General features: G+C 44.5%; 1 protein-coding gene across 1 annotated transcript in view; it reads right to left on the reverse strand.

The window, feature by feature from the left end:
* Positions 1-374: 374 nt before the first annotated feature.
* Positions 375-25194, reverse strand: part of NCK2 (NCK adaptor protein 2) — a 139030-nt gene continuing 114210 nt past the window's right edge. The window contains exon 6 of the mRNA XM_075590373.1: positions 375-508. Coding sequence (XP_075446488.1) covers positions 395-508 — 114 coding nt within the window. The 3' untranslated portion in view covers positions 375-394. The remainder of the gene's footprint in view (positions 509-25194) is intronic.

Genomic DNA, 25194 nt, shown 5'->3' on the forward strand with positions numbered 1-25194 from the left:
TTCAATACATAACCCACCCCCTGTGCCCCCCCATAAATACATGATTTATTATTTTACATACAGGGTTAATACCCCAGGCCCAAGGTAGTCCCCGGTGGCCCTGACGGGTGTCCGTAGACCTCACAGTAGCCCAGCACCATGTTTCAAACAGGGTCTATACATGACCTATACATTAAATACATCAACCCCCCCCAACACATACAGTACAATACTGTGCAAAATAACTATTATCCATATCTGGATAATAGATTATTTGCCCATTATGAAACACATAAAACACACATCACATAAAAAAGAAGAGAAGAAGGGCGTGGTGTAAGAAGATGGAAGAAGACAGAAGAAGACGGAGTAGACCCCAAAGAAGAAAAGAAGACCCCAACACTGACGAAAAGGATTACAAATAGAAGAAAGACAACACAGACGTGGATTGTAATAGTTTTTTTTTTATGGTTACCTTTGGATTTGGTCCGAGAGCTTCCGGTTCCCCTGGATTTCGGTGAGTGGGCATCTAATGGTAAGTAAACAAAAGAAAAGTTTATTATTTTATCTTTTTTTTAATTTTTTATTCATGTGTATTTTTTTTTATTCCATTTAATGCCTCTGAATTGATCTATGTCCCTATGGATATACATACATTCAGGGACACTGAATGGGTGTACTGTATTGTATGTGATTTTGGGATGTAAATGCATTGTTTATTATGCTCTATTATTGCCCCTGTATGTTATGTATATACATACAGGGATAATAAATGATTGTTTTGCTAATGTTTATGTATTTTCATGTATTTCTAATATATTTAGCAGCTTTATTTATACATTTGTGTGTGTAATGTAATTTTTATTTAGTTACATGTTATTTTTAATGGCTTATTTCTGGTAGTTAGATTTTAATGATGGTGGTTACTTTCAATCAGAATTATTTTGGCAATGGTTTGGCTTTAGGAATTGAATAGGGAATTGTATAATTGATTTGGATTGTATTGTAATTGGTTTAGGAAATTGATTGATGGTAAATTTATTTATGTTGCTTACTTTCTATTTGATTTTGTGGATGGCATTGGTGGTTAGGGGACATTGTTCATAGTGTATTTTATTTTGAAATTGATTTTGCATAGTGTTACATGATGCACAGATTAATTGCATCATGTACACACTCAATGCAATTGTGTGACATTTGATATACATTTGTCTAGCTGCTGGTTTAATTGTAAGATGCAATGTGGTGAATTTCAGATTAAGATTTCATGTTTTTATTTATGCATGTTTTATGTGTTTCATAATCGGCAAATAATCTATTATTCTTACGAAATCCAGGGGGAGCATGGTGGAGAGAAGAAAACAGCGACTCAGAAAATTTAAGTGCAGACGTAGGAACAAAGTGGAAATGTAGAAGTCGTATTCTTGGCCCTATGCCCAGCCTACTCACAGGAAAGAAGTTATCACAGAGCGTTGAGGGATAAAATCCCACGAATGAATGATATGCTTCTCCTCCAATGTCACAGCAATAGATGTATAAATAGTGCCAATAAAAACAGACATGTATCACTAAACAAGTGAACCACAGTAGGATTGCCGAGTTTCTCACCGCCTCTGCAATGTGTGGGGTCACCCGCATCAGCTGTAGGGGATCCCCCACCTCCCGTGCTGAGTGCCGGTGTCTTTAGTAAGCTGGAAAATTCTCCACTGCACCCTCCGTCTCGGCGTGTTCATACACTCACAGACAGCTCGGGCGCAATGCTGACGTCACACTGCTGGCGGTTTTGAAGTAAGGATCCTCTGTGTGGCCAAAATTCCTCCTCTCTACGTGTTTCGCCCGGTTTGCACTGTTTAGCAGCTTCGACAGGAGTGTGACGTCAGCATTGCGCCCGAGCTGTCTGTGAGTATATGAACATTCCGAGGCAGAGGGTGCAGTGGAGAATTTTCCAGCTTACTAAAGACACCGGCACTCAGCACGGGAGGCGGGGGATCACCTACAGCTAATGCGGGTGACCCCACACATTGCAGGAGGCGGTGAGAGACTCAGCGATCCTACTGTGGTTCACTTGTTTAGTGATACATGCCTGTTTTTATTGGCACTATTTATACATCTATTGCTGTGACATTGGAGGAGACGCACATATCATTCATTAGTGGGATTTTATCCCTCAACGCTCTGTGATAACTTCTTTCCTGTGAGTAGGCTGGGCATAGTGTGACAGATCGGAGGACTCGCGCTTCCCAGCGTGTCCCCGTCACCTCTGTTTGCACTACCTCTAGCCCTCCCTCTTCCCTGCATCCTCGCTCTCTCCCTCGCAGCCGTTCCTCTGCAGCGCGGTTGGCATGCCCTGACGCGCGTTCGGGTCACCTGCGCGTCCGCCGCAATGTGCGTGCGCGTTCGCTGGTTCCCCTCCGCGGCACCCGGCGTGCCTCTATTCCCACAGCCTCCACATTACCTTGCTCCTCTGCCTCCCCGGCTCTCTCACCCCCGTTGCCGAGAGCCCCCAGGGTGCTTCCTCCCTCACGTTCCGTGACAAGATTCTTGGGTCCTTTTAAAGTCCTCGAGAGGATCAACCCAGTCGCGTACTGTTTGGGACTTCCCCCCACCATGAGGATCCCCTTGGTGTTCCATGTGTCGTTACTCAAACCGGTTATCCAAAGTGCTCATTTTCCTGATCGTCCCCAACGACCCAACCCTGTCACCATTCAAGGTCAACCAGAGAATGAGGTCCACTCGATACTCGATTCCCATTGGTCCAGAGACAGTTTACAATTCCTTGTCCACTGGAAGGGTTATGGACCAGAGGAACGTTCCTGGATACCGTCTCACCACATTCACGCCCCAACGCTCCTTAGGCAGTTTCGCCGGAAGTTCCCTCAAAAGCCATGGCAAGATCGTCCGGAGTCCGATCCTCAAGGGGGAATACTGTGACGGATCGGGGGACTCGCGCTTCCCAGCGTGCCCCCGTCACCTCTGTTTCCACTGCCTCTAGCCCTCCCTCTTCCCTGCATCCTCGCTCTCTCCCTCGCGGCCGTTCCTCTGCAGTGCGGTTGGCATGCCCTAACGTGCGTTCGGGTCACCTGCGTGTCCTCCGCAATGTGCGCGCGCATTCGCGATCGCTGGTTCTCCTCCGCATTACCTTGCTCCTCTGCCTCCCTGGCTCTCTCACCCCCGTTGCCGAGCGCCCCCGCGGTGCTTCCTCCCTCACGTTCCGTGACACGCGTAGTGCACGCGCATAATAGCCTTACAGAGGGCGCGCACATGCTCCAGTTATCTGCCGTCTAGCTCCGCCCCCCGTGGCTTACAAGCCATATCCCTTAATTATTTCCCTGTCTCCTCCCCTGCTCTCTCAGACCTATCCCTGCAAACTCTCACTCAACCCTCTGCTCCTCCTCTCTCTCCCATTGGTTCTCCTTCCTTTATAACCCCACTCTGTCCACTTCCTCATTGCTCTGCATAGCTTTCCTGTGACTCCTGTGTGTGCAGTGTCTATGCCTAGCTCCCTTGTTTGTTTCAGCGCTGGTTCCTGTCCCTGCTTCAGTTTGGATTCCCCTGGCTTGAACTTACTGCTTTGGATTTGACTACTCTGCTTTCTCCTGCCCTTGAACCTTGGCTTACGGACTTCACTACGCTGCTTTCTTCAACCCCTGAACATTGGCTTACGGACACCACTACGCTGCTCTCTCCAATCCTTGAATTCTGGCACACGGACATTACTCTCCAATCTCTGGCACCCCGGACCTTGCAAGTATACGTTAACCCTTTTCTTACCAGGCCCGGCAATGCATTACCACACTCCGGGCACGCCCTCACTGCTGTGGGTGCGTGTTATACCCTTACCGACCTCAGTACTGGGGACTGGCCAGGTCTGCGGGCATACAGGCGTTACATTATGCAGAGCCAAAAAAACGCAGACCCCCCTGAGGTGGGCCAAGGTGTTTCCGTGGAACAGTTGCAATTTGTCAGTAATCAACTGACCTCTATGTCACAACAACTTGCCAACTTGTCTCTCCGGGAAACCCCAGTTGCCCCATCACCCTCTGTTCCTGTGGCTACGAGCAATCCAGGACCACGTATACCACCTCCCAACCGGTACGATGGGGACCCTCTCGCTTGCCGAGGATTCTTGAACCAATGTGAGGTTCAATTTGAAATGTCCCCCTCCCTCTTCCTTACTGGCCGCACCAAGGTGGCCAACATTTACGCCGTACTCACTGGCGATGCTCTCGCTTGGGCCTCTCCCCTCTAGGAACAACCTGAGTTAACCCAAGACTATCCCAAGTTTAGGCATGAGTTTCAACAGGTGTTTGACACACCAGCACGTAGGGAAACTGCTGCTTTTTCTTTGTTCCATATCACGCAGGCTCGGAGGTCAGCTGCAAGATAGGCGGTGGAGTTCCGCACCATCGCCGCAGAGACCCAATGGAACGACGAGGCTCTTGCCGCAGCATACTGGCATGGTTTGTCCGACACTCTAAAGGATGACCTCGCAGCTCACGCTCGGTCTTCTTCTCTTAAGGAACGCATTGCACTCAGCATCCGCACGGATCAACGTACCCAAGAACGACGACACGAGCGTCACTATTCACGTTCTCTCCCCCCTCCGTCTGTTTCTCACAGGCCTTCTCCTTCGCCCATCCCTGCGTTGGATGCTCCTGAACCGATGCAGATCAGTAGCCAACAACTTCGGGCTGCAGAGAAAGCACGACGTCGTGAGGGTCTCTGCTATTATTGCGGTTCACCTGAGCATCGGCTCCGAAACTGTCGCCTGAAGCCGGGAAACGGGAACGCCCAGTAAAGGTAGAGGGGCTTCTACTGGGTACTATCTCTCCTTGCCCCTCTCTCCCTAAGGAACTACCTAAGAAACTTATGCTCCCTGTAATGCTGGCGGGCCCTGATCTTCAAATAGAAGTGAAAGCCTTCATCAACTCGGGGTCTGGTGGTAACTTTCTTGATCATACCTTCGCCTGCAAGAACCGAATTCCTTTGGTCAAGAAAAGATCACCCATTGGCCTGGAGGCTATCGATGGACGCCCGCTTCAACCAGCCTTCATCATCTTGGAGTCCATACCACTTACCCTGACCACCACGGATGGCCATAAAGAGGTAATGGTCTTCGATGTCTTTCATTCCCCTACTGTCCAGGTTATTCTAGGATTACCATGGCTGCAGCTTCACAATCCACGTATAGATTGGACCGATGTCTTACCCATCCAATGGTCAACCACCTCGGAGAAGTCAGTTACACCTCCTGCTGCCGTGCTCGCTGGCCTGGACATCACTTCCTCTAACCTGTCCGCTCTACCGACGGTGTATCACGAGTATTTAGATGTTATCAACAAAGTACAAGCTGAGGTATTACCTCCCCATTGCCCCTAAGAATGTCCTATTGATTTAATTCCAGGAACAATTCTCCCTAAATCTAAGTCATATCCCCTGTCAGTGCCAGAGACAGAAGCTATGACGACTTACATCAAAGAGAATTTGGAGAAAGGATTCATCCGCAACTCTACCTCCCCCGCCGGGGCAGGCTTCTTCTTCGTGAAGAAGAAGGATGGCTCCCTAAGACCTTGTTTCGACTTTCGTGGGCTTAACAAAATTACGGTAAAAAAACGGTACCCTCTCCCTTTAATTTCTGAACTCTTCGACCATCTACAAGGAGCAACTATATTCTCCAAACTCGATTTAAGAGGGGCCTATAATCTAATTCGAATAAGAGATGGGGATGAATGGAAAACCGCGTTTAACACGCGTTCTGGACATTATGAGTATTTAGTGATGCCCTTCGGGCTGTGCAATGCTCCTGCTGTTTTCCAAGAGTTAATGAACGATATCTTTCGGGACGTTTTGGGGACGTTCGTTATCGTATATTTGGACGACATCCTCATTTTCTCTAAGAACTTAGAGGAGCACATTCGCCATACCAAACTGGTACTCTCTAGGCTTCGTGCTAATCGCCTCTATGCAAAAATGGAGAAATGCCTGTTCCATCAGACGTCCACAGCCTTCCTAGGCTATATTATTTCTAACCAAGGCTTTACTATGGATCCTGTGAAATTGAAGTCTGTACTCGACCGGCCCTTGCCGAATTCTCTCAAGGCCATGCAGCGTTTCCTTGGCTTTGCCAATTATTACCAGAAGTTCATCCGTAATTTCTCTACCATCGCTCTGCCTATTACTGCCTTAACCAAGAAGGGTGCTGATCCTACTACTTGGTCTCCCGAAGCCATAGAAGCCTTCGAAGTCCTCAAGAAAGCCTTTGTGTCTGCACCCATCCTACGGCATCCTGATACTTCTCTTCCCTTCAAGCTAGAAGTTGACGCCTCCGATGTGGGAGCCTGTGCAGTACTCTCTCAGAGAACCTCTCCACAGGAAAAACTCTATCCGTGTGGATTCTTTTCTCGGAAGTTCTCTTCGGCTGAGAGAAATTACGATGTTGGGAACCGTGAGCTACTGGCCATTAAATTGGCTCTCCAGGAATGGAGGCATCTTCTCGAAGGTACCAAGGAGCCTATTGCCATCCTCACTGATCACAAAAACGTATTGTATATTGAGGGGGCTCGTCGTTTAGGATCCCGTCAGGCTCGCTGGGCACTGTTCTTCTCTCATTTCAACTATACCATTTCTTATATTCCCGGCACCAAAAATATTAAGGCGGACGCTCTCTCTCGCCAGTTCGCTACAGAGAACGACTCTAACGAATCCACTGAATCAATTCTTCCCGCCAAATATATTATTTCCGCCAATAATTTCGATGTTTTGGATGAAATTAACAAAGCCCAGGTTCACATCCCCAGGAGATTTGGGGTGCCAGAAGGATGCTTGTACGCAGCTCCACGTTTTCACCACAAGATCCTACTTTGGGGGCATTCTTCAAGATCGGCCGGTCATCCAGGCTTCAAAAGGACAGCAGATCTTATCAAACGGACCTTTTGGTGGCCTAAGATGAACAAGGACATTTTCAACTTCACCAATGCTTGTCCGGTCTGTGCCCAGAGTAAGTCCGCCCGTCACAAACCCTCTGGTCTCCTCATGCCCCTCCCCATTCCGGAACAACCTTGGAAACATATCTCTATGGACTTTATTGTGGAACTCCCTTATTCTAAAGGGATGAATACCATCCTTGTTGTAGTAGATAGGTTTTCCAAGCAATCACACTTTGTACCCCTCAAGGGTCTTCCTAATTTAGATACTCTGGCTGACATTTTTTCTAAAGAAATTTTTAGGTTACACGATGTACCTATTTCAATTGTTTCTGACAGAGGGTCTCAATTCATTTCTAAGTTTTGGCGTGCGTTGTCCCAGAGACTTGGAATTTCTCTTCTATTTTCCTCGGGTTATCACCCTCAGACCAACGGTCAAATGGAAAGAATGAATCAATCCCTCAAGCAGTATCTTAGATGTTTCGTCTCCGAGTCTCAAGACAACTGGGTGGATCTATTACCTTGGGCTGAGTTTGCTATTAACTCCTTAAAAAACGAGTCTACGCAAGAGTCGCCTTTCTTCATTCATTTTGGATTCCATCCTATCAGTCTTCCCCTCTCCTCCCTCCCCTCTGGTGTTCCTGCAGCTGATTCTCATGTCTCCACCCTCCAAGACTCTTGGAAGAAAATTCTAAAAACCTTACAAACTGCTGTCCAAAGACAAAAAACAAAGGCAGATCGGCGACGTCAAGCAGGCCCATCGTTTAAAACCGGAGACAGAGTTAGGTTATCCTCTAAAAATATAAGGCTCAAGACTCCTTCTCAGAAATTGTCTCCAAGATTCTTGGGTCCTTTTAAAGTCCTCGAGAGGATCAACCCAGTTGCGTACTGTTTGGCACTTCCCCCCACCATGAGGATCCCCTCGGTGTTCCATGTGTCGTTACTCAAACCGGTTATCCAAAGTGCTCATTTTCCTGATCGTCCCCAAAAACCCAACCCTGTCACTATTCAAGGTCAACAAGAGTATGAGGTCCACTCGATACTCGATTCCCGTTGGTCCAGAGACAGTTTACAATTCCTTGTCCACTGGAAGGGTTATGGACCAGAGGAACGTTCCTGGATACCGTCTCACCACATTCACGCCCCAACGCTCCTTAGGCAGTTTCGCCGGAAGTTCCCTCAAAAGCCATGGCAAGATCGTCCGGAGTCCGATCTTCAAGGGGGAATACTGTGACGGATCGGGGAACTCTCGCTTCCCAGCGTGCCCCCGTCACCTCTGTTTCCACTGCCTCTAGCCCTCCCTCTTCCCTGCATCCTCGCTCTCTCCCTCGCGGCCGTTCCTCTGCAGTGCGGTTGGCATGCCCTAACGTGCGTTCGGGTCACCTGCGTGTCCTCCGCAATGTGCGCGCGCATTCGCGATCGCTGGTTCTCCTCCGCATTACCTTGCTCCTCTGCCTCCCTGGCTCTCTCACCCCCGTTGCCGAGCGCCCCCGCGGTGCTTCCTCCCTCACGTTCCGTGACACGCGTAGTGCACGTGCATAATAGCCTTACAGAGGGCGCGCACATGCTCCAGTTATCTGCCGTCTAGCTCCGCCCCCCGTGGCTTACAAGCCATATCCCTTAATTATTTCCCTGTCTCCTCCCCTGCTCTCTCAGACCTATCCCTGCAAACTCTCACTCAACCCTCTGCTCCTCCTCTCTCTCCCATTGGTTCTCCTTCCTTTATAACCCCACTCTGTCCATTTCCTCATTGCTCTGCATAGCTTTCCTGTGACTCCTGTGTGCGCAGTGTCTATGCCTAGCTCCCTTGTTTGTTTCAGCGCTGGTTCCTTTCCCTGCTTCAGTTTGGATTCCCCTGGCTTGAACTTACTGCTTTGGATTTGACTACTCTGCTTTCTCCTGCCCTTGAACCTTGGCTTACGGACTTCACTACGCTGCTTTCTTCAACCTCTGAACATTGGCTTACGGACACCACTACGCTGCTCTCTCCAATCCTTGAACTCTGGCACACGGACATTACTCTCCGATCTCTGGCACCCCGGACTTTGCAAGTATACGTTAACCCTTTTCTTACCAGGCCCGGCAACGCATTACCACACTCCGGGCACGCCCTCACTGCTGTGGGTGCGTGTTATACCCTTACCCACCTCAGTACTGGGGACTGACCAGGTCTGTGGGCATACAGGCGTTACACATAGGGCCAAGAATACGACTTCTACAGTTCCACTTTGTTCCTACGTCTGCACTTAAATTTTCTGTGTCGTTGTTTTCTTCTCTCCCCCTGGATTTCGTAAGAATCATTCTTCTGTTCTGGAACCCGTGAAAATAGGTCCCACCGGAGGATTTGAGCAGGGTTTTTTCAGAATATTATCACATTTATTTACTCACTTTCCACTTTGAGTTTATATTTAAATTTTCATATATATTTTATACATTCACTTTTTGGGCGATTGCGCATATAATATCACTGTCACGTACTCACAAATAATCTATTATCCATATATCCATATGTGGATAATAGTTATTTTGCCCATTACTGTATTGTATGTGTTAGGGGGCGGGGGGGATGTGTGTTGTATATTGCTATGTTTATTGGGGGCAATTGTCCCCAATAAACATGCTATTGTGCCTTATCCCCTTCATTGCCTTAGCGAATAGCCGCTAAGGTAATGAAGCTGCTTTAATGTATTATTAATAATAGGGGACCCCCTGCTCCCGCACACTGAGCTGAACCGCATTGATTTCTGCCTCAAGGACCCCCTGCTTCCCGAGTTACAAGCCCCGGTTTGGGGCATCGGTGCCAGTGTCGCCGCCATCTTTATAGAGCCCACGTCGCGTCTTGGACGCTATAAAGATGGCGGCGACATTGGCCTCCGATGCCCCATACCGGGGCCTGTAACTCAGGAAGCAGGGGGTCTCTGAGGCAGAAATCAATGCGGTTCAGCTCAGGGGACCCCCTGCTCCCGCACACTATTATTAAAATGTACATTAATGCAGCTTCATTACCATAGCGGATAGCCGCTAAGGTAAGGAATTATTGTTTATTGATATGTGTGTTTTGACAGTAGTGTAGATGTGTAGGGGGTCTCCGGAGCTGAACCGCATTGGCTTCAGCCTCGGGGACCACCTACTTCAGGAGATGCAGGCCCCGTTATGGGGTGCCGGTATCCCCTGCAGAATTTAAATGTCCCAGTCAGTGACGTGGAAGCTTTCAAAGTGCACCCCATAATGGGGCCTGTATCTCCTGAAGTAGGGGGTGCCCGGACCTGAAACCAATGCGGTTCAGCTCCAGCGACCCCCTGCTCATGTACACTATTATTAAAATGTATTTGTTTTGTGTACGACCGCCTGTAACAGCCTTGCATGGAGATGGCAAATCTCCACTCGTTGCTTCATTCAACAGAACGGATCCGTGAGTACAGTGTTTATTTCCTTATCTGGCTTACTACCTATGGAAGTTGCTTTAACTGTTCACGATCTGGATCTAAAGTTGCAGGGTTTTTTTTTTATGATCCCATATGCTGTCCTAGCTTTTTGCTAGGCTCCAATGATGTTTCTATCCTAGCATACTTAATATTTGATATAGTACCACAGTTCAATATACAGTACAGTACAGACTTCATCCTGATTTCTACTAAAGGAATTCTATAAATCTCTATCCTAATGTGACTTGACCAAAGGATATCCTGTATGGAGATTCACTTCTCCTTATACACACAAAACTCAGCAGCCAATCAACACGTGGGAAAATTCCCAAGCAACCTATCAGAGTCAAGCTGGCTAGAAAAGCCGGGTCAGTGGGAAATCTGAAATAGCCAAGAGACATGTGCAAGCCTTCCACTTCTCTCCCTGGCTATCTCAATGCCACCCACTGGGGAAGGCCCCACTAGGTCTGGCAGAGCAAGTGGCATCCCGGAGTACTGCCATTGATCTCCGGACCTGGTACTCCGCCTTTCCCCGCTGATCAAATGCTATTCACACCTTTGGACATCCTCTGGCTGCTTTGAACTCCAATCCCCAGCAGACTTACCTATGGATTAGCTCGGGCTGTTGGGACATCAGTTCCGAATGTAAAAAAACACATTACATTATTAAAGTATATTTCCATACACTTCTGAGTCTTGGGGAACAGGGGACAGAAAAGTTAAAATGTTGTAGCTATTTTTCTATCTGGCTTATCCCTCACACACTTTCTCTTGGACTCAGTCTGGACTCTCAGAGTCCCCCCTCAACCTTATATAGGGTTGGGGCACCTTGGCACTAGCTGGGGTACCCCCCTTAACCTATGGATTCCCTCAGAAAACAGGAATACACGTATATCCCTGTGCCTCATTCTCCTTTATGGGCTGTGCTGAAGCAGGGTACCCTAGTGGTGAGTCGCACCTGCGTTTTCAAGGGGAGGTATTGCTGGGACAATGTGCCTACATGTATCCGAGAATCAGGCATGATTTCCGGTACATTTATAGGGGAACCGACAACTCCGGACCCCAACCTCCTAGGCACATTCTGTCAACGGTCCCTCAGCAAAACCTCCCTTGAAACTTATACCCTAGCAATCCCTGCTTGCTGGCATGTCCAGAAAGGGAAAAACAAAAAAAATACTTTTATTACATACAGTATAACAGAATGGTACATTGTTACTGGACCCAAGACCTAACTCTCTTGGACCCTTATACACTGAGCAGGGGTAACCAAAACGGGCGTGACCTTTTATTTGAGAGCCTGTTACCCCCTCCCGTCACAGGGGCTATATACTGTATAAAGGGATACACAGACTTCTGATACACAAATAATACTATAGGAAGAGTAGTTAAAATGTCTCTCCTAACATTAGCTGTCTGTTTTAAGGTATTTTGTGCCCTGTACACCCCCCTGCAATTTGGGGAGGGTTTAAGGAGGTGCTATCAAATTTTGTCAGGGTCATGTTTTTTATTTTTCTTCAAGCAAAGTTTAACAGTTTGCAAACTTCTCTGGTTAAAATCTTGACACTTAATAATAATAATAATAATAATAATAATAGCATGTTCTTGTATAGCGCTGCTTGTTTTACGTAGCTTAATAAACACGTTTGTTCAAATTTCACACTGAAGCAGGTTTTTTTTTTGCATTTTTACATTCAGGTCAACCTCCAGAATTGTTGTTATTGTTTAAAAAAGTTCATTTTGAGGCCAACAAGCTATTTATTTTTTGGCCATGCAAAATACAGCATTGCCACTAAGTGGCAAACCTGAGTAACTTTTACATTGTTCTACTGACAGGAAAATCATTTCTCCTCAAAAATACATCCTGTGTTAATGCATCGAAGTGTGCTAATTTATGCATCAGTTTCATGAAATCAAATTAATCTAATGTTTACAGTATTCTTTTATTATTTATTTTCTTGCACTAGTTTTAATATATATTTGCAGAGGAAGAACAATTAATGAGTATTATACAGTATTGTGGTGACCCTTAATGAAAGATAAATAGTTGTAACTTCAGATGGACGCTATGGTAAAAGCGGTGAGGAAAAATGAATAAAAAGTTGTGTGTGTGCTGAGCACGCGCATTTTCAGTGAAACTTCTTTGTCTTTTGCCACTGTTTAGTCACTGAAATTGTAATTGTGATGGTGATGTTTTTAATTAATCAAAACACAATTTCAGTGCCAAAACGCAAAGAAGTTTGACTTAGAAAGCGTTTTTTTAGCTATTTGCGCTTCTATATTTATAGTAACTGAATTCCTTGTGTGTCTGTGTGTCAGTCATTGTGTGTCAGTGTGTGTGTGTCAGTGTGTGTCAGTGTGTGTGTGTCAGTGTGTGTGTGTGTCAGTGTGTCAGTCAGTGTGTGTGTAAGTCAGTGTGTGTGTGTCAGTCAGTGTGTGTGTCAGTGTGTGTCAGTCAGTGTGTGTGTGTGTTAGTGTGTGTCAGTCAGTGTGTGTGTCAGTTAGTGTGTGTATCAATCTGTGTGTGTGTGAGTGTGTCAGTTAGTGTGTGTGTCAGTGTGTGTGTGTGTGTCAGTCAGTGTGTGTGTGTGTATCAGTGTGTGTGTGTGTCAGTCTGTGTGTCTGTTATTCTTAGGGTCCTGCCCCCCTCTCTCATGGCTCCCCCTCCACCAGAGCAGCACCCCTCTCCCCCCCGGCGGAGGTATGGAGACACGGGGGGGGTGGGGGAGGGGTCTGCCTGAGTCCCCCACTCAGAGCAGCCCCCACGCTCTCCTCCGGTGGAGCGGTGTCCTGCTGTTGGTGCCAGCCCTCCGGCAGAGGTACGGGGACATGGATGCGGCTCACTGTAGGGGAAGGGTGTACTCGATGGCTCACGGGGGGTTCACTCGGCTGTGTGCGGAGGTGCTTGGCAATTCACTGGGGGGTTACTCGGCGGCTAATGGGGGTTACTTGGGAGCTCACGGGGGTACTCGGCGGCTCACGGAGGGGTGCTCGGCAGCTCACAGGGGTGCTTCACGGCTCACGGGAGATAACTCGGCAACTTACGGGGGGTGCTTGGCGGCTCACGGGGGGGGGGGGGGGTGAGGGCGTGCTCAGCGCTCGGCTGGAGTGTGTGTACCTCCTGCTGCTGGAACCTGGCAAAATTCAATGGCAGTGAAGGCTGCTGATGGCCTCTTCTGCCAGCAGTGACTTCCGTCACCACTGACTTCCGTTCCCACCAACTCCATTCACTGCCACTGAATTTTGCTCATGTTTTAGGTGCCGCTAAAGAAGTTTCACTTCAAAAACCTGCTGTTTACCTCAAAGCACAGTTAGCTGGTATTATCGATAAGCAGGAGGAAACTGAAAATCGTGACAGAAGGAACAACTTAAGAATAAGGGGGATCCCCGAGGAGATAACGGATATCGAAGACTTTGTATCCAGGTGGATAACTTAAATTTTACCAGATAAGACTGAGGCAGAGATCCACCTAGATAGATGTCATAGGGTCGTCAGAACTAGCCCCAAGACAAATAAGACCCCCAAAGACGTTATTGTACGCTTCCACTACTTCAAAATAAAGGAAGCGTTGTGTATGATAACACGTACTTCTCCCACCATTACCTTTGAAGATATCAGTTAGCAGATTTTCCGGACCTGTCCCCAAACACTCTAGATAGAAGATGTAAACTGCAACCAATAATCAAAATTCTCAGAGAGAATGGCGTCCGTTACCGCTGGACATTCCCCTATGAGATCACTCAAGGAAGGAGCAGAAATCCTGAAAAAGTGGGGATTAAATCCAATTTTACCCACTGTGCTGAGGAAGATCCTGCTCCTGAGATTTCCTGGAGTGAAGTGAGGCACTCCGCATGTAATCGGGGTGGAATGACGGCCAATTAAGGCCTAAAGGAGACAAAGTTGCTTGCCCACAGTATCCTTATTAAGAGTATCCCTGCCATGGAATTGGGTCCAGGTCTTTCAGACGATACACACCAAAGAATCTAAGAGTATGCAGAGTGAGGGGCGCATTTGGAGGTCCCGCACCCGGGAACGGGGAGAACGAGGACCGATTATCCTTACAGTGGAGGAGCCGAAAAGAGAAAGCCAAGAAAGACATGGTGTCTACTCAGAACCTGCGAGTCAACAGCATGGTTGGGAGGAAGATCAACAGCCCAAAGCAAGGTCCACATGGAGGAGACTAATGGCGGCGTCCCAGGGTCTGACGAAGCATCACTGCGAAACGCGTAGTTCCCTGCCGGAGCCCATTGACTGAAGGACCCAGCCAGCCTGCTGACATCCGGTAAGCCCTCCTCTTCCGGTCCCGCCGTCGGACGCAACCACGGGAGGCACACTGGTCAGAGGAGTGTGAACGGACGATCGGGCTGATGCTGGGCTGTTGCCTAAACTGTATCGTGAGTGTTATTCTTTTTTTGCTGTTGTTTGCACTTAATAAATCCTATTTTACTTACTCACCGTGTTCGGCCCTTTTTCTTCTAATTTGGGCACCCGGGAGATAAGTCACTTGCATACTGCCTCCATTGGGAGGGGGAGGAAGCCATTCATTGCTTCTGGCAGCACTTTGTTAAAGAAAGACTGCCCTTCATATTCTGCTAATCAGCACAACTATCCCTGACAGACAACAGGCTATACAAAAGCCTGCTAATCACCCGCTCCCACCACCCTTTTTATCTCACTTACCCCCAATCTTATATCAGTTCAATTAATCACAGAACTTCATTTTAAATATTTGAAAAAAAATTATTTTAGCATTTTATTCAATATTTTATGAGACAACTTTTTATCACTGCATACTGTACTGTTTGGCTATCTAAACACTAATCACGTGTTCCTTATCTTCTCATTTCATCTTGTGAGCGAAATCACGTGCGCTGACCAACCCTCCGTCTCCATTGATATAAAGTGCGGACACAATAAAGATGGTGGTAGCTTAAAGTAAAAGAGAGGGAAGAAAAAGTAAAATTAAGAGCCCACTACATTGAGAAAGAGCAAAAGGCATACTATAACTAAAGAAAATTAGGGCAGATAGGTTAAGGTCAAGTCATGTTTCTGGGGGCTAGGTCTCTGTCAGGAAGAAGGCATATATAAAAGTTAAGTCAAAATAATAAGTTATACTACTGTGGTGGTTGTGGGGTGGTAGCCTAAAAACATACATTGATTGGGGACGCGGCCAACGCACACAATTTAATAGGGTCCTTCATCAAACAACACATGGACAATAGGGGTTCATATATGTATAGTTAGGGGATATGATTGAGGAGTAGTTAAAGAGCCTTGGTATCCAGCAAGAGAGGTAAAGATCACAAATCAGGCTTAGGCTATAAACCTTGATAAGATTTTTATTTATTTATCAAATGTTTTACCAGGAAGTAATACCTTGAGAGTTACCTCTCGTTTTCAAGTATGTCCTGGGCATAGAGTTAAGACAAATAATACATGGTTACAAATACAGTTACATAAGTGAACAGGGTATACATTATATACAAGACATTGCATGCATACTTAAAGATAATATATAATATGGGCGTATGTAACAGTTACCGACCAGATTAAAATGTGAGACAGCTTTGGTTTTGAAAGAAGTTTAACTGGTGGTGGATGTGAGAGACTCCGGTAGGTTGGTCCATCTTTGGGGTGCACGGAAAGAGAAGGAGGAATGGCCGGATACTTTGTTGAGCCTTGGGACCATGAACAGTCTTTTGGAGTCAGATCTCAGATGATAAGTGCTGCATGTGGTAGGGGTGAGGAGCTTGTTCAGATAGATAGTTAGCTTGCCCAGAAAGTATTTGAAGGCAAGACAGGAAAGGTGAACTTTGCGCCTAAACTCAAGTGATGACCAATCTAGTTCTTTGAGCATTTCGCAGTGCTGTGTGTTGTAGTTGCATTGGAGAACAAATCGGCATATTGAATTGTAGAGGGTATCAAGTTTGCTAAGGTGGGTTTGGGGTGCCCCCATAGTCGGTAATTGGCCTTAGCATCTGCTGTGTGATACACTTTCTGACCAGCAGACTTAGGGAGGATTTGTTCTCAATTGACTCTCAATTGAAGCAACACTGGAAGACTTGAAAATATTACACAGGATATTGTTGGCGTTAGAAAAGTTAGAAGAAAAGATGAAGGCCTTATTGAGCCATTGAGGTAGAGAAAATAGAAGAATCAGTGGAGTAGGCTTCATCGTTTACAAGCGATGGAGAAGTGGTATGAAAGCTCCCCATAAAGAGCAACCAGAATTGTCATTCAGTTGACAAAGAGATACAGGCATCAAATAATTCAAGTGTATGCTTCAACATCAAGTCACAAACAATGAAATGGAAGACTTCTACCATGAAATCAACCAACTTAACAAATAATTAAATTGTCACCTCAAGATCGTTATGCAAGATTTCAATGCAAAGATTGGTGCCCACCAGAGAAAGACAAAGCATAAGTTAGTAATTATGGGTACAGTAACAGGAATGGGCCATAATAATCCTTATAGCCAAGTACCTTTTTAATAAATCTGGCCAATGTGTCTAGTGGTGCTTTGGGTTGGAATATGGCTATCTATGCCCCAAGGGAATTTATCTGTTAGTGGGTTTTACTACTGTACATAAAAACTGACAATAGCACGTCACACTAAGTGGTCCATTGAGCCCCAGTGCTGTCATCAATACTGGGCAACCTTGGGATTTTCTGGAGAGTGTGTAGATGTAGACAACACGTAATCCATTGAATGTGTTTAGCATTATACTTCGACCAACAACAAAAACATTAGCGCAACGTCCATAGTGCAGTATTTATTAGTGCCCACTGAGAAACGTGTAGGGGTATGCTCTTTATTGTTGCTTTGCCAAGTATATACAATAGTTTGACTGAGGCTTCATTTGGTGATCTGGATATTGGTAAAGCACAGACGCTGTATTTAGTCTGGGGAGAAAAAAGCAATCGGCATTGCATGGTCAAGAGGAGAAATTTCAGAAAAAAAACACATACACCACACATGCAAGTATTGGATTTTTCACTCAGATTTATACCGTCGTATGTGTGTGTGTGTGTGTGTGTGTGTGTGTATATATATATATATATATATATACATATATATATATATATATATAAAAACACCACCGTAAGAAGAGATCAGTGTATCTCGAAAGCTCGCACAAATAAAAGCATTTTACATACAGAACGGTATGATCTATTCGTTTTAGATTATATATATTTATATATATATATAATACTTTTCATTGGGTAACTACTATTTTTATATGTTTTTCTATTTTCGTGATTAGCACATTCAATTAAGACTTTAGTATGGGGTTATAACTTAGAGTGCATATGTTTAGGCATATATTCACTTGAATTTTATTTGGATCATCAGATCCAGATCCTGGTTTGGCAGAGTATCTATGTTATTTTCCTTTTTTGGTGTTTCAGGTACTTAGACTAAAACTATAGAGATTTCATTATCTTCTGTTTTAACAACCATTTATAGACTTGTCCAAACGTATAACATCATTAGTACTATTTTAAGTCACAACATCCAATTGTATAGTTCCACAGGTTGATTGAAAAACTCCTATTATTTACCTTATATACCGTACACTGCATTAATACTTTCAATGGGTGACCCCAGTCCTGATGGCATGTGAACTGGCAAATAATAATGAACCATTTGTTTTTTCTGTGCTATTCTTCATTTTTTTTTTTTTGTAACTTAAATTTGTATTGATATTCTTGGCTTAAGACATATTCCATTCCATTCTTTCAGACAAGATGCATTGGTAATATTGAATAACCTGAAAATCATATACGAATTATAAAGAAATAACCAGAGGGAAATGGGGAGGGGGAAGGGGATGTGCTTAAGGTCTATTTTGTTTTGTTTTTGTCGTCTTAACTAATTTTGTTTGTTCCCGATTCTTGTGGAGGCGTTTAGATTTTGGCCTAACTCCCTTGTTGTAGCAGGCTCGTCCTAGCTCCTGTGCGGTCCCAATCTTAGTCTTCAGTCCTGAAACCCGTATCACGAGTCAAAGGAGAACGCATCTAGAACTATCAAAGCAATATCGTGGTGGGATTCACTCCCGGGATGTCCGTCTGGGCCAGCCACAGCAACCAGACTTTTTGGAATTTATTGCCAGAGTCATTCACCAAATTTGTTAATTTCACCATCTGGCACACAAACCAAATGTTATTCCTAATTTTGGCCAAGGTCGCAATCACATTTTGTTTCCACAATGCCGTAATCTTGCACCTCGTTGCTGTAGAAAAGTGGGCAATCAATTTAGAGTCTGTTCTGCATATACCCTGTTAAGCTATGTTCAATAAGAACAGCCATGGGTCTAAGGGGATTACAAGGCCGAAAATCCTCTGTAGCCAATCCTTAATTTGTTCCCATAAGGGAATCAAACGAGGGCAAGACCACAGCATGTGCAACAAGTCCGCTGGTTCTCCTTATTGTCTAGGGAACAATGGGGAGTAACCCGGGATGAATTTGGATAATTTAAGTGGAGTAAGATAACACCTCATTAGGACCCTATATGCGTTCTCCTTTGAAGTCACGGAAATTGAGCTCTTTGAAGCTGCCAGAAACATATTCTCCCAATATTCTGATTCCAGTTCTTCCTCTACGTCCGCTTCCCATTTTGCTATGTAATAAAACTTCCTATCATACCCAGCTGCAGAACAGATCACTTCATTGTACAATTGAGAGGTTAGTCCACTCGTATCTGTTTCTAATATACAGAGTTATCTGTTTCTAATATACAGAGTGTTTAAAAATTCGTCATTGGTGGACAGGGAGTAATTTTATTATAAAAAGCCCGGCTCTGAACGTATCTAAACAAATCTGAGTTAGGGATGTCTTTGTCTGACTTAATTTAGTCAAAGGTTTTGATGTCTATTCTACCCTCCAGATCATTGAGTCTACAATACCCGTTTTGTTTCCATATTTTAAAATCTACGTTATTCAGCCCCGGAGCAAAGTCAAGGTTATCAAATATTGGGGTCATTAATGATTTTTTTGGAAGTCAGGGAACATCTAAATTTGGAGGTCTCCCAAACTGCTAACGAATTGGTCATTGAGGAAAGTGGCCCTTGAATGGATTTAAGCATCCCTTTTGGGGACCAAATCAGGTTATGTAACTTAATAGGTGTGCATATTTCGCTCTCCAATTCTACCTATTTTTTATGAGATGGATCCGTGTGCCATTGTGAAATTTGACATAATTGGGCTGCTCTATAGTATGACAACAGGGAAGGTACCGTTAGCCCTCCCCCTAGAATTGGCCTCCTTAGAATGTTACTCTTAACTCTCTGGGTTTTGCCCTTCCATATAAATTTAGATATTAACTTTTGCACGGAGTGAATATCCTTCAGCACCACTGGTACTGGCAGGGTTTGGAACAAGTAGAGAAGTCGGGGAAGTAAATTCATCTTGATACAGCACATCCTTCCAAACCAGGAAATACTATACGACGACCGCCGCCCGATATCTCCTTTCAATTTTTGCAATAATCTAGGATAATTTGCTTTGTACAGTCTTGTAGCTATTGGTGATATAGATTCCTAAGTACTTAATGGCTGCCAGTTAAAGTTTAAAGATATCAGCTTTTCTACTTCCCTGGGTAGATTAACATTTAGGGCCTCTGACTTGGCTTGATTTATTTTGACGCCAGATATTATATTATATTTACCTAACAGGTTGGGTAGGGAGGTGAGAGTCTTTGATAATACCAGTATGACATTGTCTGCATAGAGAGCTAATTTATGCGATTGTTCCTTAATTTGGATATCAGATATGTCCAGACTTTTTCTGATCTGGGAAGCTAGTGGCTCCATGCATAGGGCAAACAACAGGGACGACAATGGACACTCCTACCTAGTACCACTCTTAATTTGGAAGATGTCAGAGAGGAAGCCTTGATGTGTCACCTTTGCGGCTGGGTTAGAATACAGTGCCATAATTGCCTTTAATACTCTACCTCCAAAGCCAAATGCTCCTAGCGTGGCCTTTAAATATGGCCAATCCATTCTGTCAATGGACCTTTCTGCATCTAGACTTAACACCATGACCAGGGTCTTTTTTTTGTTAGCCAATTCAATCAGGTTCACTATGCGTCTGATGTTGTCTGCCACTTGCCTATTCTTAATATATCCTTTTTGTCAGGGTGAATCAATTGGGGTAGGATATCACCCAGTCTATTTGCCAGTATATTTTGATGTATTTTGAATTTATTAGCGAGAATTGGTCTATAACTTTTTCAATTTGTTGGATTTTTCCCTTCCTTACATATTAAGGAGATACTGCTGCGGCCACGTTTATTCTACAACATACCCGAAAATTTTCGGGCATGTTTTCCGATGGTCACGGGCCTCCTCCGCGCAGCCCGAAAGCGGCCCGAAAACAGCTGATAACAGCTGATAGCGCTAGACAAAGAAAGCGATTAGCGCTAAACAATGGCAATGCCCGCAGGCGCACAAAACAGCCGAGAAACGGCCGTGAACGGGCCGCATCATCCCGCGATTTGCCCGCGATTTTTCAAATCGCGGGGAAAAGGCCGCAGAAGAATAAAAGCGGCCGCCACTGTAGCTGCCTGGAGCATCTGACTCGGAAATGAGGCACCTGCCAGCAGTGCATTGTACATTCGTAAAAGGTGGGGGGCTAATAATGTCAATTTTTTTGTAATAGAGATTAGAAAACCCATCAGGACCTGGTGCTTTAGAGGGTTTCAGGTTTTTAATAACCTCTAAAACCTCCTCAAAAGAAAAGTCTCTTTGAAGTTGCTCTCTCTCCCCCCCGCTCAACGTACGCAGGCCCAAGTCCTCAAGGAATTCCCTTAAGGCCTGCTTTGTTTTGGCTCCATGGGCGACCTTCTCTCCATTATACAGCTCTTCATAATATTGTTTGAATGCATCTACAATTAACTTGGGGTTGGAGGTCAGATTCCCCGACTTTCTACGGATAGCTTTTATGTTATAGTTAGCTTGTCTATTTCTGATTTTATTTGCTAGCATGGTATCTGGCCTGTTTGCTTTTCCATAAAACTTCCTCTTTAACTAATTGAGAGAGTTCTCAGCCTGGGAGGTAAGTAATAGATTCAACTCAGTTCTCACATCTTTTAACTCCTTTAGGATATCTTTTCTCTTAGTTCGCCTAAGTAGGTCTGAGAGTTCTTGTAACTTATTCTGTAATTTCTCCATTTTGCATCTCCTCTCTTTTTTGCGCCCTACTGCTATTTTGATGAGGGTACCTCTGAGCGTAGCTTTATGGGCCTCCCAGAGTATTAGATGGGATTCTACACTACCTTTATTTATTCTAAAGAATTTATCTATTTCTACATTGAGCGTCTGTAATACCTCCTGGGATTTTAATAATTGACTCGTTTAACTTCCAGTTTGCTCCAGGTCTGTCTAGATTAATTTGGGAGCACCTTAGTTCAATTGGGAGCGGTCTACTAGAAACAAAGAAGTAATCTATTCTGCTATAGCTATCATGCAGGTGAGAGTAGAATGTGAAGCTTTTTTCTCCTGGGTGCAATCCCCTCCATATATCTGACAATTGGTTGTCTCTCAACTTTCGATTTAATTTGGTAGTGTTCTTTCTCTTAGCCCTTTTTGGTCGGGGTCGAACTGTCTAGTTCCGGATCTAGTACTTAATTGCAGTCTCCTGCTAAGATCGTATAGCCCTTAGATACTCTATCTAGTGTGCTGAAAAAATATGCAAAGAATTTTGGGTCGTATTCGCAGGGAGCATAGATCGTAGCAATTGTTAAATATTGGCCCTGAAGCTTGCCTACCAGGATTATATACCTTCCATTTCTATCCATCTTGATATGCTCTATTACAAATGGGAATCGGTTATGGAGCAGGATAGCTACCCCACGTTTCTTGATGGGCTGAGGAAAAATACCATTGTCTGTATTGTTTATCAAAGTATTTCGGGTAATTGGATGTACTGAAATGAGTCTCCTGTAGGAGGATGACATCAGCTTTCTTTTTCCTATAGTCTAAGAATGCTAGACATCACTTGCACGGGTTATTGATGCCATTCACATTGTGTGAGATGATTGTTATTGACATATGAATATGGGTGCAAATCTGCTTACCTCTATTTCCTCCATCTTAAGACCACACAGGAGTCCCTGCGACCACCACAGGCTTCAATTAAAACTCTTAATAACCTGTATAATACTAGGCAGAATGATCATAATTGATCAATTATGATCATTCTGCCTAGTATTATACAGGTTATTAAGAATTTTAATCAGTGTTAGGACCTGTGAATTATGGTCATGCCATGGAGGGGCTCACAGGCTTACAATGCTTTGACCAAAGTGTTAAACTAAATGACCCTTTTATTCAAGAGATATATAGGTATTTCCCTGTGTATTTTTGCCATTGGATGTAGCACTGGGCTCTGTGTGTGTTTTGTTTTTAGAAAAGGGGAGGAAGATTTTTCCAACTAGTATTTCAAAAGAGGATGGACTTGGGGGGCAATTTAACAGTGTAAATTGTAAGGTGTCTGCAATATAAATAACACCCCTCCTCCTCTCTTTGACCTATCTCTCCTAGAAATGGAGTATCCCTGAATGGCGATATTTGCATCAGGGTTTTTAGGAGTTAGGCATGTTTCTGTGAGAACGATGGCTTTGTGTTTACGCATAAGACACCATGCCCTTAGTTCAAGTTTGGGCAGCAGGCTCCAGATATTTATATGGGCGACAGACCTTTTTTGAATTTAAAGGGGGTATTCTCTGGGTTTCATTATTGATGAACACTGAGAAGAGTAGGGGCCTCAGAACAGAGCCTTGCGGGACACAACAGGTGATATCCAAGGGGTTGGAGTTAGAGCCTGAGATAGACACATGTTGGGATCTACCTGATAGGTAGGAATGAAACCAGTTTAAAGCATGCTTCCCTATTTCACAACACTGGAGTTTGTTAAGCAAGATAACATGATCAACTGTATCAAAAGCCTTTGCAAAATCTAGGAATATTGCACCCGTGAGTTGTCCCAGTTCCATTCCACACTGGATTTCATTGCAAACTTTTAGCAGGGTAGTTACCGTGGAGTATTTGGGGCGAAAGCCAGATTTGAATTGGCTAGGGAAATTTGTCTTGGTATAGTAATCGCTTAATTGGGAGTGAACACATTTTTCCATGACTTTGGATAGTATTGGGAGAAGAGAGATTGGCCTGTAGTTTGAGACAGTGTTTTTGCCCCCACTTTTGAAGATTGGGACAACTCTGGCAGTTTTCCAGGCCTTAGGGATATGGCCTGCAGACAGAATAGAGTTGACTATGGAATATGGAATATTAATGTAGTTATGGATATTCCAAATATGGATTAGAATCTATGTGGAGAATCAGCTAATTAATTTTCATATATGCACTTTTTATAAAAGTTATTATACAATTGTGCACACTTATTATTTGATGATTCATTAAATATATCTATTGTATATTATTAATTATTTTTATTTATTGAGTATATCTTGTGTTTTACTCTTAGGCCTCGGGCCGCGCTGATCCATGCTCCTGCTCTGCCTCGTCTGCTTAATCTGGTGCTTTTTTGCGTCCTGGGAGGCGAGGCAGTGAGCATGCTTTGGGGGTGGGGTGGAGGCGTGGCGGAACGGAGGCGGGGCTAGTCCCTCGCTCCCATTGGATGTTTGCGGTCACGTGACCGCTCCTCCGCTCTCCTGAGCACCGAAATTTAAACTTGCCTGTCTGCTGAAATTTTCTGAGCCTCCGCACGCATGCGGAAGCGGCTGCTAAAGCTGCGCTGATCACAGATGAAGGGGGTAAGTTAATCTGCTCAGCGTGGCTCAGCGGGGTCTGTTGGACTATGTCCCAGGCCTCAGGTTTAATTGTTGTTTGTTTCTGTTTAATAATATTATGTTTTAAACTTAGTTTTGTCCATATACATTTTCTTATGTATATTGTGTTACTTGATCTTTTGTATCTCTAACAGACTGAGTCTAGTTTCCGTTTAGGAAACATCATTCAGTTTATTTGTATTTGGAGTTGCTCAAACTACCAACTATCCTGCGCAGGCAGCCTTGCGCTATACGTCTGATGTCACGCGTCCTCATGTTGTGGGTGCATCGGACGTTATGACGATGGCGGGAGACACCCGGATCACGAGAAGGTATTATAGTGATTGACTGACCCATACTCATATAATGCGCCAATGGGTGCAAAAGTGTAAGAGAGTACTTGTGCCTCCTTTTTTATAGAATGGAAAAAGAATACAAAAATACCTTTAATGACCCAGGCTCCTTTTGGCTGTGCACTACCTCAATTTTTTTTTCATTACTCCGGACCTTAAAAATTGTAACAAAAGCAAAAAAGATCCGGTGCTTCATAGATTAATTGTATCCATATATAGCATGAAAAAGCCACAATATGAACTCCTTACAAATGGATAATAATATCAATGCCCCATATACTGTATAGGGGAGAGGGAATTAGTACCAAGTGTTGCCAATGGCATATACTGTACACAGCTTGAGTAGTACAATATATGTCCCCCAAGGTTACAGTCCAGAGTATATATTAGTCCACACATGTATTGACAGGAATGAAAAACTTAACTGTGTGAGTATTCAGATATCCTGTCCATGCTTGGGTTGCATTGTGGAAGTCGAACGGTGTGCAAAATCTGCCAGATAGAGTAGCATACAAAAATAGAAAAAGAGCAGAGAACTGCCAAAGTATGAAATAAGGGATCCGGAGGAGGCTCACATAAAAAAAATTGTAAACTTTATTGGATCATAAGACCCCGGTACACTAAAATACGCACCAATGCGTTTCGGGCAGGTTGCCCTTTGCCAAGGTGTAATTACAATGGTTAAAACCGGCATTTTTAAAGGTTGGAGAATAGAGAGATAGA

This window comes from Ascaphus truei, chromosome 3 (genome assembly GCF_040206685.1).
Source record: "Ascaphus truei isolate aAscTru1 chromosome 3, aAscTru1.hap1, whole genome shotgun sequence".
NCBI lineage: Eukaryota > Metazoa > Chordata > Amphibia > Anura > Ascaphidae > Ascaphus > Ascaphus truei.